This window comes from Acartia tonsa, chromosome 5 (genome assembly GCF_053477335.1).
Source record: "Acartia tonsa isolate MP-2025a chromosome 5, ASM5347733v1, whole genome shotgun sequence".
In the NCBI taxonomy this organism is placed as follows: Eukaryota; Metazoa; Arthropoda; class Copepoda; order Calanoida; family Acartiidae; genus Acartia; species Acartia tonsa.
The window spans coordinates 47,118,629-47,133,138 of NC_137264.1; the positions used below are offsets into that span (position 1 = coordinate 47,118,629).

General features: G+C 31.8%; 1 protein-coding gene across 2 annotated transcripts in view; it reads right to left on the reverse strand.

Moving 5' to 3' along the window:
- Positions 1-8,920, reverse strand: part of LOC145319679 (START domain-containing protein 10-like) — a 48,470-nt gene extending 39,550 nt beyond the window's left edge. Inside the window, exons 1-2 of one of the 2 annotated variants that reach the window (XM_080161966.1) lie at positions 8,825-8,920; positions 4,257-4,362 (exon numbers count right to left, since the gene is read on the reverse strand). In XM_080161966.1, the coding sequence (XP_080018092.1) occupies positions 4,257-4,310 (54 nt within the window). In that variant the 5' untranslated portion in view covers positions 4,311-4,362; positions 8,825-8,920. Of the gene's footprint in view, positions 1-4,256; positions 4,411-8,824 lie in introns of those variants that run through there. The other variant, XM_080161965.1, reaches the window with a different exon arrangement.
- Between the last annotated feature and the right edge of the window lie 5,590 nt (positions 8,921-14,510).

Consider the following 14,510-nt stretch of genomic DNA (forward strand, 5'->3'; position numbering starts at 1 on the left):
GAAAACCAGTTTTTTTACATTTTCTGGCACCGGGTTTTAAAATCCGGTTCGGCACTAATGGGTTAATATCTGACCACATTACGCACGTATCGCTAGTATCAAATTATTTTAAACTAAGTTTTCTTTTATTTACTTTATTATAAATTTAAATTTTCGGTTTTATGGATAGAAATTTAATACTTCAATATAATTCAAATAGCAACATGAAAAAAAAAAAGGAATTTATTCTTCATACAGTAAAATAATGGGTCTTATTGTACTGGTCAATGAGAGTTAATTACGGATTATTGGAGCACAATGAGTTTTAAACATTTATTGCTTGGAAAACTTGAGCTCATATATAGACATTTTTTTTCTTATACAGATCTGTCATGGATCTTGATGCAATAAAGCAGGCTGTTTTGTAAATGTTAAAAATTGGAAGATTTCATTAAACAAAAGTTCCCGCAAATATAAGTATTAAATAAGAATTAAATTAAAGCACTTGAAAAACTTATATTTTTAAAAATGAAATTTTTAGTACTTAAGAAATATAATGATATTGATAACATAGGGGATAACACTCTAGGGGCGAAGGCACATTAATTCCTAAAATACATTGTAAAGTCAGGGATCTAAAGGGATAAGACAATGTCCGATAAATTGATGTCCTTACCCGATGATGATACACAAAATTACTTTTTCTGTAGATTAAAAATTTATTGGTTAAAACGTTTGGATGGACACTAAACTTAATGAATCACCCAATCAATATTCCTTTAAAGTCCCTAAAGTTGTTAACCCAACAAATAAGAAAACTTGATTATAAAACTTTGGGGACTAGTGCAATAGGTCCTACCCCAAACGTAAGAGTCCCAAACGTCGGAGTGGACAAACGCAGGAGTCCAAACGAAGGAGTCCCAAACTTTTGAAATTTTTTATACCCCTGTCTATAAAATAATGACGCAGCGCTCGGCCCCCTAGCCTGCCTAGCCGCAGCGCTCGGCCCCCTAGCCTATAACCTAACTAAGAAAAATAACGAGACCGAGGCGGGGTGGGTGGTGGTTTGTATAAAAAAAATTCAAAATTGAGAAATAAATTCAAAATTGAAAAATAAATCAAAATTGAAAAAAAAATCAAAATTGAAAAATAATTCAAAATTGAAAAAAAATTTTAAATTAAAAAAAAATTGGGACTCCTGTGTTTGTCCACTCCGACGTTTGTCCCAAAATTCCTCCGTTTGTCCACTCCGACGTTTGTCCCACTCCTGCGTTTGTCCCACTCTGACGTTTGGGACTCCTGCGTTTGTCCACTCCGATGTTTTTCCACTCCTACGTTTGGTGTGGAACCGTGTAATAGTGTAAAAAACAGCCAATGTCCCCTCCCTCCCTTCTTGTTGTAAAGTAGTTAGGACAGAAGAAAAGTGGAATTCATTCTTATCTCACCACCAAACTTTTACAAATATATTTAGAAATAGGCGTTCTCACAAAACTGTCAATTTCATAGTTGGAAGTTAGGTTAGGCTAGGTTAGGTAAATGCTAATGATTGCCGGGCCCGCAGGGTTAGGAAATTGGTCCTGCAGGGCTAGAGCCCCACGCAGGAGCTAAAAATAGGAGAAAAGCTACTGTTAAAATACGACGAAATAATTTTAATTGCCCATTTTCCATCCTTAAATCTTTACTATTTTTATTTCTTGGGTGGCTCTTACCCTTCTCAAATACATATAGATATTATTTATTTACCCAGGGAGTAAGGGGGTGGACAATGGGCAATTAATTCAATTTAAGAATTTTCGCTGTATGGCCATGAAATCAAGAAAATTTAAAGAAAATTGTAAAGGGTTTGTTAATCAAATTTAGAAAACTATAAAATGAAAAAAAGATCTAAGGAAAAAAGCATTCATTTGAAAATTAGATTATGGAAATTCAGCAATACGCTGAAACCGCAAGCAATTTCAAAATACGCAGCAGAATAATATTGGAAATCGCGATTATAAACAAGGATGACAACATCCATGAGCAGCGAACCACAAAAAAACATACATGAATATACGGGAAAAGTGAGTTATAGAGCTGTTGTTCAATGGTTATATGCCTATGTATTTTGTAGCATAACAGACAGACTGACGGAACAAGTAAGCTGTTTACTAGATGTCTTTTCGTACAGACAAGGGAAATACAGAGCATCTTCGCTATTAATGAATCTATTTTTTATATTTTAATAATGTTAAGTAAAGATAGAGCTCTTAAATTGTAGTTTCTGGTATCAACTTATCAAGTATAAAATTAGAAAATTAATCCACTCATAAGAAATATAGTATTATATTTCACCTTTTTAATTCTAACATATATGTTTTTTTTTTAATAGCGAAGCTACTCTATAATTCACTTTGTCTCTCCTTTCGTCAAATTGTCTCTGTTATGCGGAAAGTGTCATGTGTGACGTTACAAAAATACGCTTAAAGATGAAGGATGAGAGGAGAAGTGTGATAGGAAACACATAAAAAATAGATGGATAATAGACGTATTTTTTTATGACGTCACAAATGACACTTTCTTCATTCGAATGCTATCAAAGGCAGATTTTTATCGTGTAGGTACTCCATACAAAATACATCCAGTATACAACTTATATTTTTCCGTCAGTCTGCCGGTAATGCTATAAAAAAAACTTATTAAACTAAAATGTAATCTAAAATAACTTTTTTAGCACTTAAAGTCAAAGTTTTATTATACCAATCAATATAAAAAGAAGTTATATTCATTGTTCTTACTTGGATTGACAGAAGGACCTACGCACACACCCTATTTAGTTACAGAGTGGCGACGATTCTAAAAATTTAATATTTTTTATATTATTTTTTCTGTATTTATCTAATTTACAAAGTAGAACGGTCTGTCTGTCTGAAGCTTTAGAACTCATTAACCACTGAAACGATTGGGCTCTTCTCTTCAGGGAATATACCCGCTGGTCCTGTGATGGTTTTAAGCTATTTTCTTGGGTGTGGGACACCCCAACCACAACTCCAAAAAAAGATAAATACCCCCCTCAAAAAATAGCCGCAGTGAAAAATGAAGGCAAATCCGTGAAAAAAAATGTTGCTTTGTTTACTTTTTTAGCTGATTATCATATTATCAGGGATAGTAGGGGATAAGACAATGGACAATAAATGATGTAAATCCCTAATTATCATAGACAAAATTATCCCCTCTGTAGATTAAGATTATTGGTTGCAAGCTTTAGACACTGTTTGAACCTATTTGATTAAAGTACTCCCAAAGTTTTTAAGCCAGTCAATAATAGGGCTTGTTAATAAAACTTCGGGTACCAGTATTATTTTAATTTCAATGTCCCCTCCCCCTCCCTCCCTGAATATTATATTCTTAGGGCGGATACTAAATAAGTAATTACTTGAGAAAAAAAATTGTGTTCATAGGTTCAAACTTTTAAATAAAATCTTGATTAGTTGGTTTAGGCCGTTTGTGACTAACATTTTCAACCTAAAAATTTATTCACATAAGGGGTATTTTTTTAGCATTGTACATGTACATCAATTTATCAACCTGTGTTTTATGCTTATCACACACATTTCTTTAATTTTAGTATTTTTGACTTTAGTATAGCGTTTAAAATCTTTTTTGTTAACTTAAAAAACATGGGGTAAAGTTATTGAATTTCTCTAGGTTGGTTTCAAAATAGTAGTGTTAAATTTTTCCTACCAAATAATTTTTGTCTACAGAAAGGATTATTTTGTTAAAATCTTTGGGAATGTACATAATACATTTTATAGTCCATTGTCTTATCCCTTAAGATCTATGCTTAAAATAAACTTATTAATTAAAAGACTAAGTTCCGAAAAAATTTAAATATTTTACTGTTTAAATTAATGTTTTATTTTGTTTTTGCTGCTTTTCTTGTCTATAAATAATATAAATATGATTTATAATATAACTTTAAAATAATGCCCCATTTTTTTTTATAAAGAAGTAAGGTTTTTTCGTCAATAGATACTAAACCGATTGAGTTCTGCATTTTAGGGAAGCTTCACATAGGTTCCGAGATTGTTTTAGAATATTTTCTATTTTTGAATTGAGCCTCTATATGCCACTAGTAGTTTAGAATAGCACAAAAATATTTTTATTTTCTTGCTCAAATGCATTTTTCAAGCAATCGTGTCAAGGTCAAAATCATGGTTTAACCTAAAAAAAGCAAAATTTCTCCACTAAAATTACAAACAGAAAGAATTATTTTGTAGCAAAGCAACTAACAAATTTACCTTCAACAGGGCAAAGTCTGTGTCTTCGGCGACTCTAACTTCTCCCACATTCATTATTGTTGTTGTTGTTGTGTTAACTTTAGCTGTTGTGTTGCTGTGTTGTGGTCTGTACCAAGTTTATTATTCTACTATTCTAGTATTTGAACCACTATTCTCTATTTTACTCCTATTTCTACACAACGAGTAATGAATGGTGTTCCATCTTTCCCGCACAACCAATATTTTGATAAAGTAGCTAAATTCAGGAAGGTAATGGACATTTATTACAAAAGTCCCCAAAGTTTTATAATATTGTTTCTTATTGTTTGGCTTATCAACCTTTGGGACTTCTATTAAATTTAACTACTAATTTTAATATACTGAAGGGGTGATTCTATGAATCATCATTGGGGATGTACATCAATTTATCGGCTATTGTTTTATCCTTTAATCAAAAAGATAATCATATGTAACTTAGTAGCGAAGCTACTCTATGATATAAAATGTCGGTCTGTCCGTCAGTCAGTTAGATTTTCTATGCTGCCATTCAAGATGGAGGACTGAAGATTCCCTTAACCAATGAGCATCCAGTATATAATTTACTTGGTCCAATGGTCTGTCAGTGATAGGTTTCGTGACTTTCTATTTTCTTTCAAATTATTTTTGCTTTTTAAATAAAGAATATCTGTCTATTTAATCATTTTATTTTTGCTTTTTACTTTTTGCTTTGCTAAATATAGATTGTATTATTTTTTTTTCTGTAAAAGGGAAGCTTTTTATAGTGATTATAAAAAATGACATCATACTTGCCTACCATTGGTCAATCAAAATGTTTTCTGGCCTGCCATTGGTATTTTAGTCTGAGTAATTGGCCTATCATTGGTCATTTGTATTGTATGGTGACAATTATTTTGTAGGCACTACAAACAGCTTCATGAGTTGGCTGTGTTTATATTTTTGCGGACTCAATGTTGCACCGTAATGAAGCCTCTCTTCACTCTCCCCTTTCTACAACAGTTAATTTTCTTTCGTCTCCTTCTCTTCATAAATATTGCTGGTTCTATGATTATTAGTGTATAACAATAGAGTTGTTGGCTGTTTTCAAGTCATAATATGCTGTAATACAAAAGATTTGTATGGCTTTAAAACCTGTTCATATGTATGTATATTCTCTCATCGGAGTAGCGACGGTGGAAGGGTGCGTGTGTGTGTTTGAGTGTGTTTGTGTGTGTTCGAGTGTGTTTGTGTGTGTGTGTGTGTGTGTGTATGTGTTCCAGTGTGTAGAAACAACATTTTTCTAAATTGAAGTATTCCGACAAAGAAAAGACTAAATTGGTTAATTTGTTGTTATTGTAATTTTTTTCTGTTTTTAAAACATGAAGCTGGCTCCTATAATTAGTTTCAGATGGAGCTTGGACGTCTTTAATTGGCCGCTAAAATTTATAAACTTCTGTTATTTACAAGCTTAGCAAGGATGACAACATCCATAAAAGCGAAGCACTGAAATGGTAGGATAAACGGACATTAACACTTGTATATTGTAAGAACTGAATAATCAGAATATAAATGTATAAGAGTCGTAGCAAAATTGTAAGTAAATTTGTTGAAAACTGCTTGATACAGGATAATGTTTATGGACATACTTGCATTTTTAGGACTTAATTATAGATTTGCTTCGCATATAACATTATACTTTGTTGTCCCAGGAATCAATATAGCAAAAATCAGATCAATCAGATGATTAGATCACATAAAAATTTGTTGTTAAAAAAGAAAAAAATAAACATGTTTAAAATGGACGCACGGACATTTTGGTAATGCTTATAGAGTTGCTACGCTTTCCAAATCGTACCTAACTACTATAGGAATCACCATGCAAAGTTTGAAATCGATAGGACAATTCTAACATGCCTAAATTAACGAAAAGAGCTATCTCTCTGTGACGGACGTACGTACCGTCCCTAATTATAGAAAAGCTTCGTTTTTGAAAACTTTTGAATTACTAACTAATAGTGTCCAAACTTTTCCACATATAATTGTAACCTTAAAGGGTAATTTTCAATCATTCATTTTCCATTATCCTATCCCTCATTCTTTTGAGAATCACAGCTACCCTATAATTTACCGTGTGTGTCTGTCCGTTTGTCAGTCTGTAACGCTCTGGGGAAAATTAGTTCTCTCGGCTATTATTCAAGATAGATATTTTTTTGTGAGTATTCTCTAGATTCATGAGCATCCAGTATATATCCTACTTGGTTCGTCTGTGTGTCATGCTTTGAAAAGAAATAAATATATATAAGGTTTCGTGATTTTCTATATTTATCATCCATTTTCTTTCGTCCGACGGCTAGCTCTTTTCGTTAATTTAGGCATGTTCGAATTGTCATATTGATTTCAAACGTTGCATTATCATTCCTATAATAGTTAGTTATAATTTAGGAAAGATAGCAACTCTATAATCGTTACCAGAATGTCCATATTTTCACTTTAACATGTTGATTTTTAACTTTTTTAACATCCAAATTTTTATGTGATAAAATTATCCGATTTTGGTCTGATTTTTTAAATACTGATTCCCATGACAATTTTTATACATTTATATTCTGCTTTGACACTCTACAAGTGTTCATGTTCGTTTGTCCTACCGTTTCAGAGCTTCGCTTTTATGGATATTGTCATCCTTGTTATTAATAAAATTAGTAGAATTGTTTTACATCCTGCTGACATATGACGTATTTGTCTTAAGCATAATTTAGTTACCAGCCTTTTTAGCAACGAAGCCTTTCTATTATTAGGGTCGGTCCGTTCGACCGTAATGGTTAGCTCGTTTCGTCAATTTAGACATGTTAAATTGTCATATCGAGGAATGAGAAACTGTCCCAATTTTGTATAACTTTTACGGAACAAGTTCCAATTACGTCATATTTTTCTTTCCCGAAAAAGGGAGGGGGGGAAGAAAATCTCTTCAAAAGAGATGGGGAAAACCCCCTTTTCTTCCATCTCTTTTTTCTTCCCCCCTTCCCTTTTTTTCTTTCCCCCTTCTCTTGTTCGGGAAAGAAAAATATGACAGAATTGGAACTTGTTCCGTAAAAGTTATACAAAATTGGGACAGTTTCTCATTCCTCGTCATATCGATTTCAAACTTTGCATGATGATTCCTAACAGTTAGGTACGATTTAGAAAGAACAGTAACTCTATAATTGTTATCAGATAGTCCCTACGTCCATCTCTGTAATAAAATCCTAAAATGTTCTTAAATAGTATCCTGTATTAAAGCAGTTTTGCATCAAATTTACTTATAATTTTGTTTCGACATTTACATTTATATTCTGCTTATTCAGTCCTGATACTCTGACCGTTTTAACAATGGCATCATTGTTGGTAATAATGCTACTCTATAATTAACTTTGTCTGTAACGCTATTCTAATTTAGCTGAGCTGGATCTTTAAATCATTTTAGTGGTGAGCCAGATCTGGTTGAGCCAACTTTCCACCAATGAGATTACAGCATTTTATGAAATGCTGCGCTGTGATTAGCTGAAATTCGGCTCACCCCGATCTGGCTCAACGCTAAAATGATTTAAAGATCCAGCTCTGATTTTTTATGAAGATTTTCCATAACAAAGAGCATTCAGTATATAATTTACTCGGCACGTCAGTACATCGGTCATGCTTTAAAAGACATTAATATATTTTTCATTACAATCGAACATATGCTATATAACTTGCTTTGTCCGTTTTTTATACTTATATTGTTATCCTATTGTAAAAAGTAGCGACTTATGGTTCCCCTTTACAGTGAAGCTTTTTATAGGTCCAGGTAAAGTTAATAACTGTTTTGGGGGAAGATATCTCAAACCTCTTAAGAGAAATCGCCTGGCCCCTAGAAAAAATGACATCCCTCCTCAAAAATAAATTTCCTTTAAAATTTCTTTTAAATTGCAAATAGAGGACCTAGAGAATCGACACAATCAAAACAATTAATTTTGATTTCTACTTACTACCTCTTATGGTTTCCAAGATAGCAGGGGGGGGGGCAACATATAGACTACCCCCCCCCCCCTCCCCCTGGAATAAGGTTAATGTAAATAAGATTATGCTGTTTGTACTCCTAAAAAAAATAAGCTTCAGTTATGTCCTGGGATGGTTTTAGGCTATTTTTCTGCCCCCTTCAATATATTTTTGAATGTGGATCCACTAGATGCTAGGTGCGCATCCGCTAGTATATCATATAATATAAAACTTGCAGCCAAAAAAGTTACAAAATCAACATGTTTTAATAGTTATTTATTGCATCGAATTATAAACAGCTTTCCGCGGATAAAAAATGTACAAGATGCCGAAAAAACGGGCTAAAAGACTGGTTTTAATTTTATGATAGTACATTTTTATATTCGTAGAAAACTGGATATAATACGATGATATACATAATTTTTTGGCATGGCTGAGAACCGGTCATGGTATTAATTGTGGCATTTGCTTTTTAAATTGTACCTAACTGTTACAGGAATCATCACACAAAGTTTAAAAAATGTACTGTACAAAATTTCCCCTAAAATTAGCCTATTGTGAAATGTTAAGAATAATTCCTGTTTGCTGATGAATAAAATGAATTGTATGTGTAAGAAATAATGTTTTATATAACTCTCCAATCAATTAAGCATTCATTTTATATCTTCTCTGAAATGGAAAAAGAAAGATTAAATTAGAGGCTAGTTTGTGGTTTTTAGTAGCGAAGCTACTTTATAATTCACTTTGTCTGTCCGTTAATCAGTCAGTCAGTTTGTAATTGTATGGAAATGTGCGCTAGGATATATAAGTTGGAAGGAATTTTAATGACACAATACAATCTTTCCCGATTTTGTATTAATTTTGCGGAACATGATTCCAGTTTCGTCATATTTTTCTTTCCCGAAAAAGGGAAGGGGGGAAGAAAAAAAGAGATGGGAGAAAAGGGGGTTTTCCCCATCTCTTTTGAAGAGATTTTCTTCCCCCCTTCCCTTTTTCGGGAAAGAAAAATATGACGTAACTGGAATCATGTTCCGCAAAATTAATACAAAATCAGGAAAGATTGTATTGTGTCAATTTTAATGTTAGGGGGAGATTTGAAATCTGCATCAAATTTTAAGGATTTTTTTTATAAAATTCGTTTTTTGTATAATTCTTTATCTAAAAGCGGAAATACAATTTAAGTTAATTAATTTTGACCAATAGGATAGGTGGATTAGAAACTACCTGCGCTCTAATTGGGTGAATGATATACGACACCTAAGCTTCTCCAATCAGACCCCAGATAGTTTTCAATCCACCAATCACAGGTGTCAAAATTAATTTACTTAAATTGTATTTCTGCTTTTAGATAAAGAATTATACAAAAAACGAATTTTATAAAAAATCCTTAAAATTTGATACAGTTTTCAAATCTCCCCCTAACATTAAAATTCCTTCCAACTTATATATCCTAATGTGCGCATCTATTCCATACATTATTTTTTCCGTCTATCTGTCATTCATGATTCGAAAGACGAAAATACGAAAAATTGTATATTTTTTATTTAGATACACCTGTTATATCATTCATTTTGTCCGTTAGTCTTCCTTATTTTTTTTGCTGTGCTTCGCTACTAATGGATGTTGTCATCCTTGATTCCTCACAAAACAAGAAAAGAAAATAAGGATGACAATATTTATAAGGAGCAAAGTTTATAAATCAATTAATCATCCCCAATGATGATAAACAAAATTAGTCCTTTATGTAGAACCAATAAATCAAATTCTACTAGAAGTACCCAAAGTTTTTGAGTTAAAATATAATGTAAACTACTTTGGGTACCAGTGCACGATACAGTCCAATGTCCCCTCCCTCCCAGTTAATTTTATCAAATCTACTAACCGACAGACGGAAAAAGTAAGTTATGTGAAAGATGCTTATTTGTTATGAATCACATTTTCTACTGTAGCTTACAGACGGACATGAGAATCTAAAGGGATAAGACAATGGCCCGATAAATTGATGTACATATGCAATGATGATACACAACATTTTACCTTCTTTAGATTTTATTTAGTTTGGACGTTTGGACACTCAACTTAATAAACAAACCAATCAAAATTCAAGAAAAGTTGTAAAGCCAACGAATAAGATATCGTTATAATAAAACGTTGGGGACTAATGTAATAAACAGTATATTGTTCCCTCCCTTCCTCAGGATTAAAGAGAAGTTTTGCTACCAAAAAAAGTTTCCACAAAGTGCAATAAAGAGTTATGTATTCATTGTTTATTCCACTAATTGATATAATCTATATACATACTCTCAAAATCATCCAATAGGAAAACAGAATAATCCGTTCATACTATTGGTTACAAGCTGTACAGATTTTTTACGAAAGAAAATTTTTTTTCATTTCATTCACATAAAGAGACAGCTATGAATATTTGCATTTTTAAGGATAAAGCTTTTCTTGGGTAAATTTGTATCATAAAGTACAATATGGCAAAACATGTATAATAAAATCAGCAATGATTAGTGAATTTCTAAATAAAGTTAGCTTTCAGGATATCAGCGAAAAATTTTGTAGCTCGTATTATTGAAATTAACCGTATAAAACTAAAAACATAAACAAGGTCTGCTAGTGGCGCAGCAAAAATAAGTAAATTAATTTAATAAAATAGTCAATTAGCAACTGGATATTCATTTTTTTTTTGGAGGAGAGTTCAATTTATTAAAGGCGTTTTCTCTTTGGAGGATTTTAGTACCCTCCCAAAAGCCTTCCCTGCACCTATGAGAAGCTTTACTGTGAAGGAGAACCATTTCAGTTCAGTGATTAACAATATCCTGCGAAAAACACATGTAGAGGGACAGTGTCTCAAAAATCAGCCATGTAACAACATAAAAATGAGGGAGATGAGAGGAGAAGTGTGAAAGGAAACCACTAAAAAAGTGTTGGATAATCCCCCAATTTTATGACGTCACATGGCTGATTTTTAAAACACATAGACACTAGAGACATCCTGTCAATTTTATAAAAGGATTATGAATATACTGTAAAATGGTAGAATAATAATTATCATTTATGGAATATTTTTTCCTGAAATCTAATTGGGTATTGGTTTTCCCTATTTAGAAAGCGCAGCTGCTCTAGCACTAAGGTTAGTACGTAAGTCCGACGGTTATTAAATGATTGTATGTGAAACAGTCCCTACTTATTAAGGCTGCGCTTCATACAAATAAAATTGGTGCTTTTATAATTTTTCTTGATTCAAATTTCTTTATAAAAAAGAAAAAGGATCTCTGGGTGTTTGCCAACCGCTGAACCGACATGGTTCTCCTTTACAATGCAGCTTTTCATAGTTCCTTTAAAGGTGCATAACTTATTTTAAGAGCTTTTCTTTCATTTTGAAACTAAAATAAAAGATGAAAGGGGGGGGGGACGAATTCAACTGCTGCCACCTTAACCGCCATTAGAGGTCGAATTGTACCACAAATTGCAGTAAAATAAACATCTGAAAATGTTAAACAAATTATTGATTAATATTCAAATAATTAACCGATTAAATCTAAATTCTATTTAGAAAAGCATTAATGTGAACATCTTTAATTGTAAAAAAAAATTTTAAAATAAGCTACCTGTTCTTTCATCTTTGAATACAAAAATCACTTAGAACGACGGATAATTTGGCGTTGCTACAAAAGACCAACATTTAAAAAATCGTAATGCTAGAAGGTCTAAAGCTGCAAATGGTCTAAAATTATATCTGTATTTATCAAATGAATAAAATGATTGCTTAAATATATTATAAACGACACAATTACGAGAATAAACAGAAAATTATTTTTTGTATCAATGTAATGAAATAATTGCATGAAAATCTTTTAATTTTTGAAGAAAAAATCTTCCAATTTTAAATGGTATCCAATATGACAATAAAATACAGGGACAAAATTCAAAACATAACAGAATGGTTTTGAACCCGATACATCCTTGCTTTTTAAAAATCGACCCTTTTGCAGGTGTTAGTCTTATGTAGATGTTGGTCTTTTGTAGGGGTTGGTCTTTTGTAAAGTTGGTCTTTTGTAGGGGTTGGTCTTTTGTAGGGGTTGGTCTTTTGTAGAGTTGCTCTTTTGTAGAGTTGGTCTTTTGTAGGGGTAGGTCTTTTGTAGAGTTAGTCTTTTGTAGGGGTTGGTCTTTTGTAGAGTTAGTCTTTTGTAGAGTTGGTATTTTGTAGGTGTTGGTCTTTTGTAGCAAAGCCGATAATTTAGAAGATTGGACCAAAAACTTCAAAGATAACGGGTAAAATTTGAAAAAGATAAAAAATAGCCTTAAAACTGCTAAAAGTAATTAGATTATTTTGTCTGAAGCTAAATATCTCTAAAATTACCTATTTGAAGATGTTTTATATTAAAAAAAGCTTTATGTATATCCTGGGGTGGTTTTCGGCTATTTTCCCAAACTAACCGACCCTCCCTAGAAGCTAGGGGCGGAGCAACAAGTAATTTTAATAACTGAAAAGATAATGTACTATTTCACTTTATAGATATTTAGTTTTTCATGTGTTTTCACTATAGATAGATAATAACACGTTATTTTCCACTTATTAAACTAATATTGATATCAACATATACACACATTTTAATACTGGGATATTAATGAAATTAAATACTACATATATAGATCAAGGATCAAGGATAAGACAATTAAAGATAAATTGATGTACGTTCCCAATTATCATAAACAAAACCCCTAAAATTATTGGTTCACAAGTTTAAACATTACTTTTTGTAGCTTCCCTTTGAGATTTTATAAAAGTACCCAAAGTTTATAAGCCAACAAATAAGAAAGTAAGTTTATAAAACTTTGGGTACCAGTGATATTTTACAGTCCAATGTCCAATACCTTCCTTGATATAAACATAAAAAAATCACATGCCTTATACTTAGGTAATACTAATATACTAATATACACATCGGAATAAATACAGCTTTTCATAAATATGTATGTAGAAAAAAAACAAGGATGACAACATCCATAAAAGCGTAGCTCTAAAATCTGAAGGAAGGACAAACGAACAATAACTATTGTAGAGTGTCAGAAATTAATAAGCAAAATAAATATAAAAATGCTTAAATTAAATTTTAAATAAATTTGTTGCAAAACTGCGTAAATACAGGATACTGTTTAAGATTATATTTACATTTTTAGAACTTGATTATCGAGAAGCTTCGCTTATAACATTGTCAAAAATCAGATGAATAGGATAATTATAACACACAAAAAGTTGTTGTCAAAAAAGTAAAAAAAATCAGCATGTTTTAATTGGACGTAAGACTATCTGATAACGATTATAGAGTTGCTAGTCTTTCTAAATCATACCTAATATAATAGAGGAATCATAGGAATCCATAGTAGCAAACCTTGACTTACTGGTTAAAAGATTCTATGGTGTTCAATGTTAAGAATAAAACTTTTAAAGATTTATTCTTTGATAATAACTTTATTTTCAAAGCTTTTCTATATTCTACCTAATCTCTACAAGAATATTCCTTTTAGATCACAGCTGTCTCCTATACTGAAGGAACGGACGGACTGGCACAGGCATAAATATAGAAAACTTCGCTTTTAATATCATACATATTTATAAATCATTCAATAATTATGAATCACATATGATAAACTAAAAGTAACAGTATAATACACTTTATTATAGATTAAATAACACACATAGTGTTAAAATAATATTATAATATACATATTATAATGGTAAAATCATAACAGAATATTGTATTTACTTATTTATTTCTATAATAACACTTAGTAAAGGACGGATTGCCATTTCTTTCAGAGACAGATAACTCTGGGATCTAAAGGGATAAGACAATAGCCGTAAATAGAATTACATACCAAAAGATATTATAAAAATTTCCACTCCTGTAGATCAAAATTAGTGATTAAAATGTTTGAGCACTCAACCTAATAAACCAACCAATCAAATTCACAAAAGTCTCCAACACAATTAAGTTAACGGATAAGAAAACGCTATTATATTATTTTGGGGACTAGTGTAAAAAACAGCCCATTGTCCCCTCTCTCTCTGTAGAGAACTAGAGAAGAAAGGGCAGAATAATAGCCCTAAACCATCCAAAGACTTAAAATAGCCATATGTTATATAGGACACATGAGAATCTTCCCTAAAAATTAATTTTTTGGGGTTTGGTGGTATTTTTTTTCTTGGGATGGTGGCAACCTACCTCCTAAAATAGTTATGAACCTTCTTTG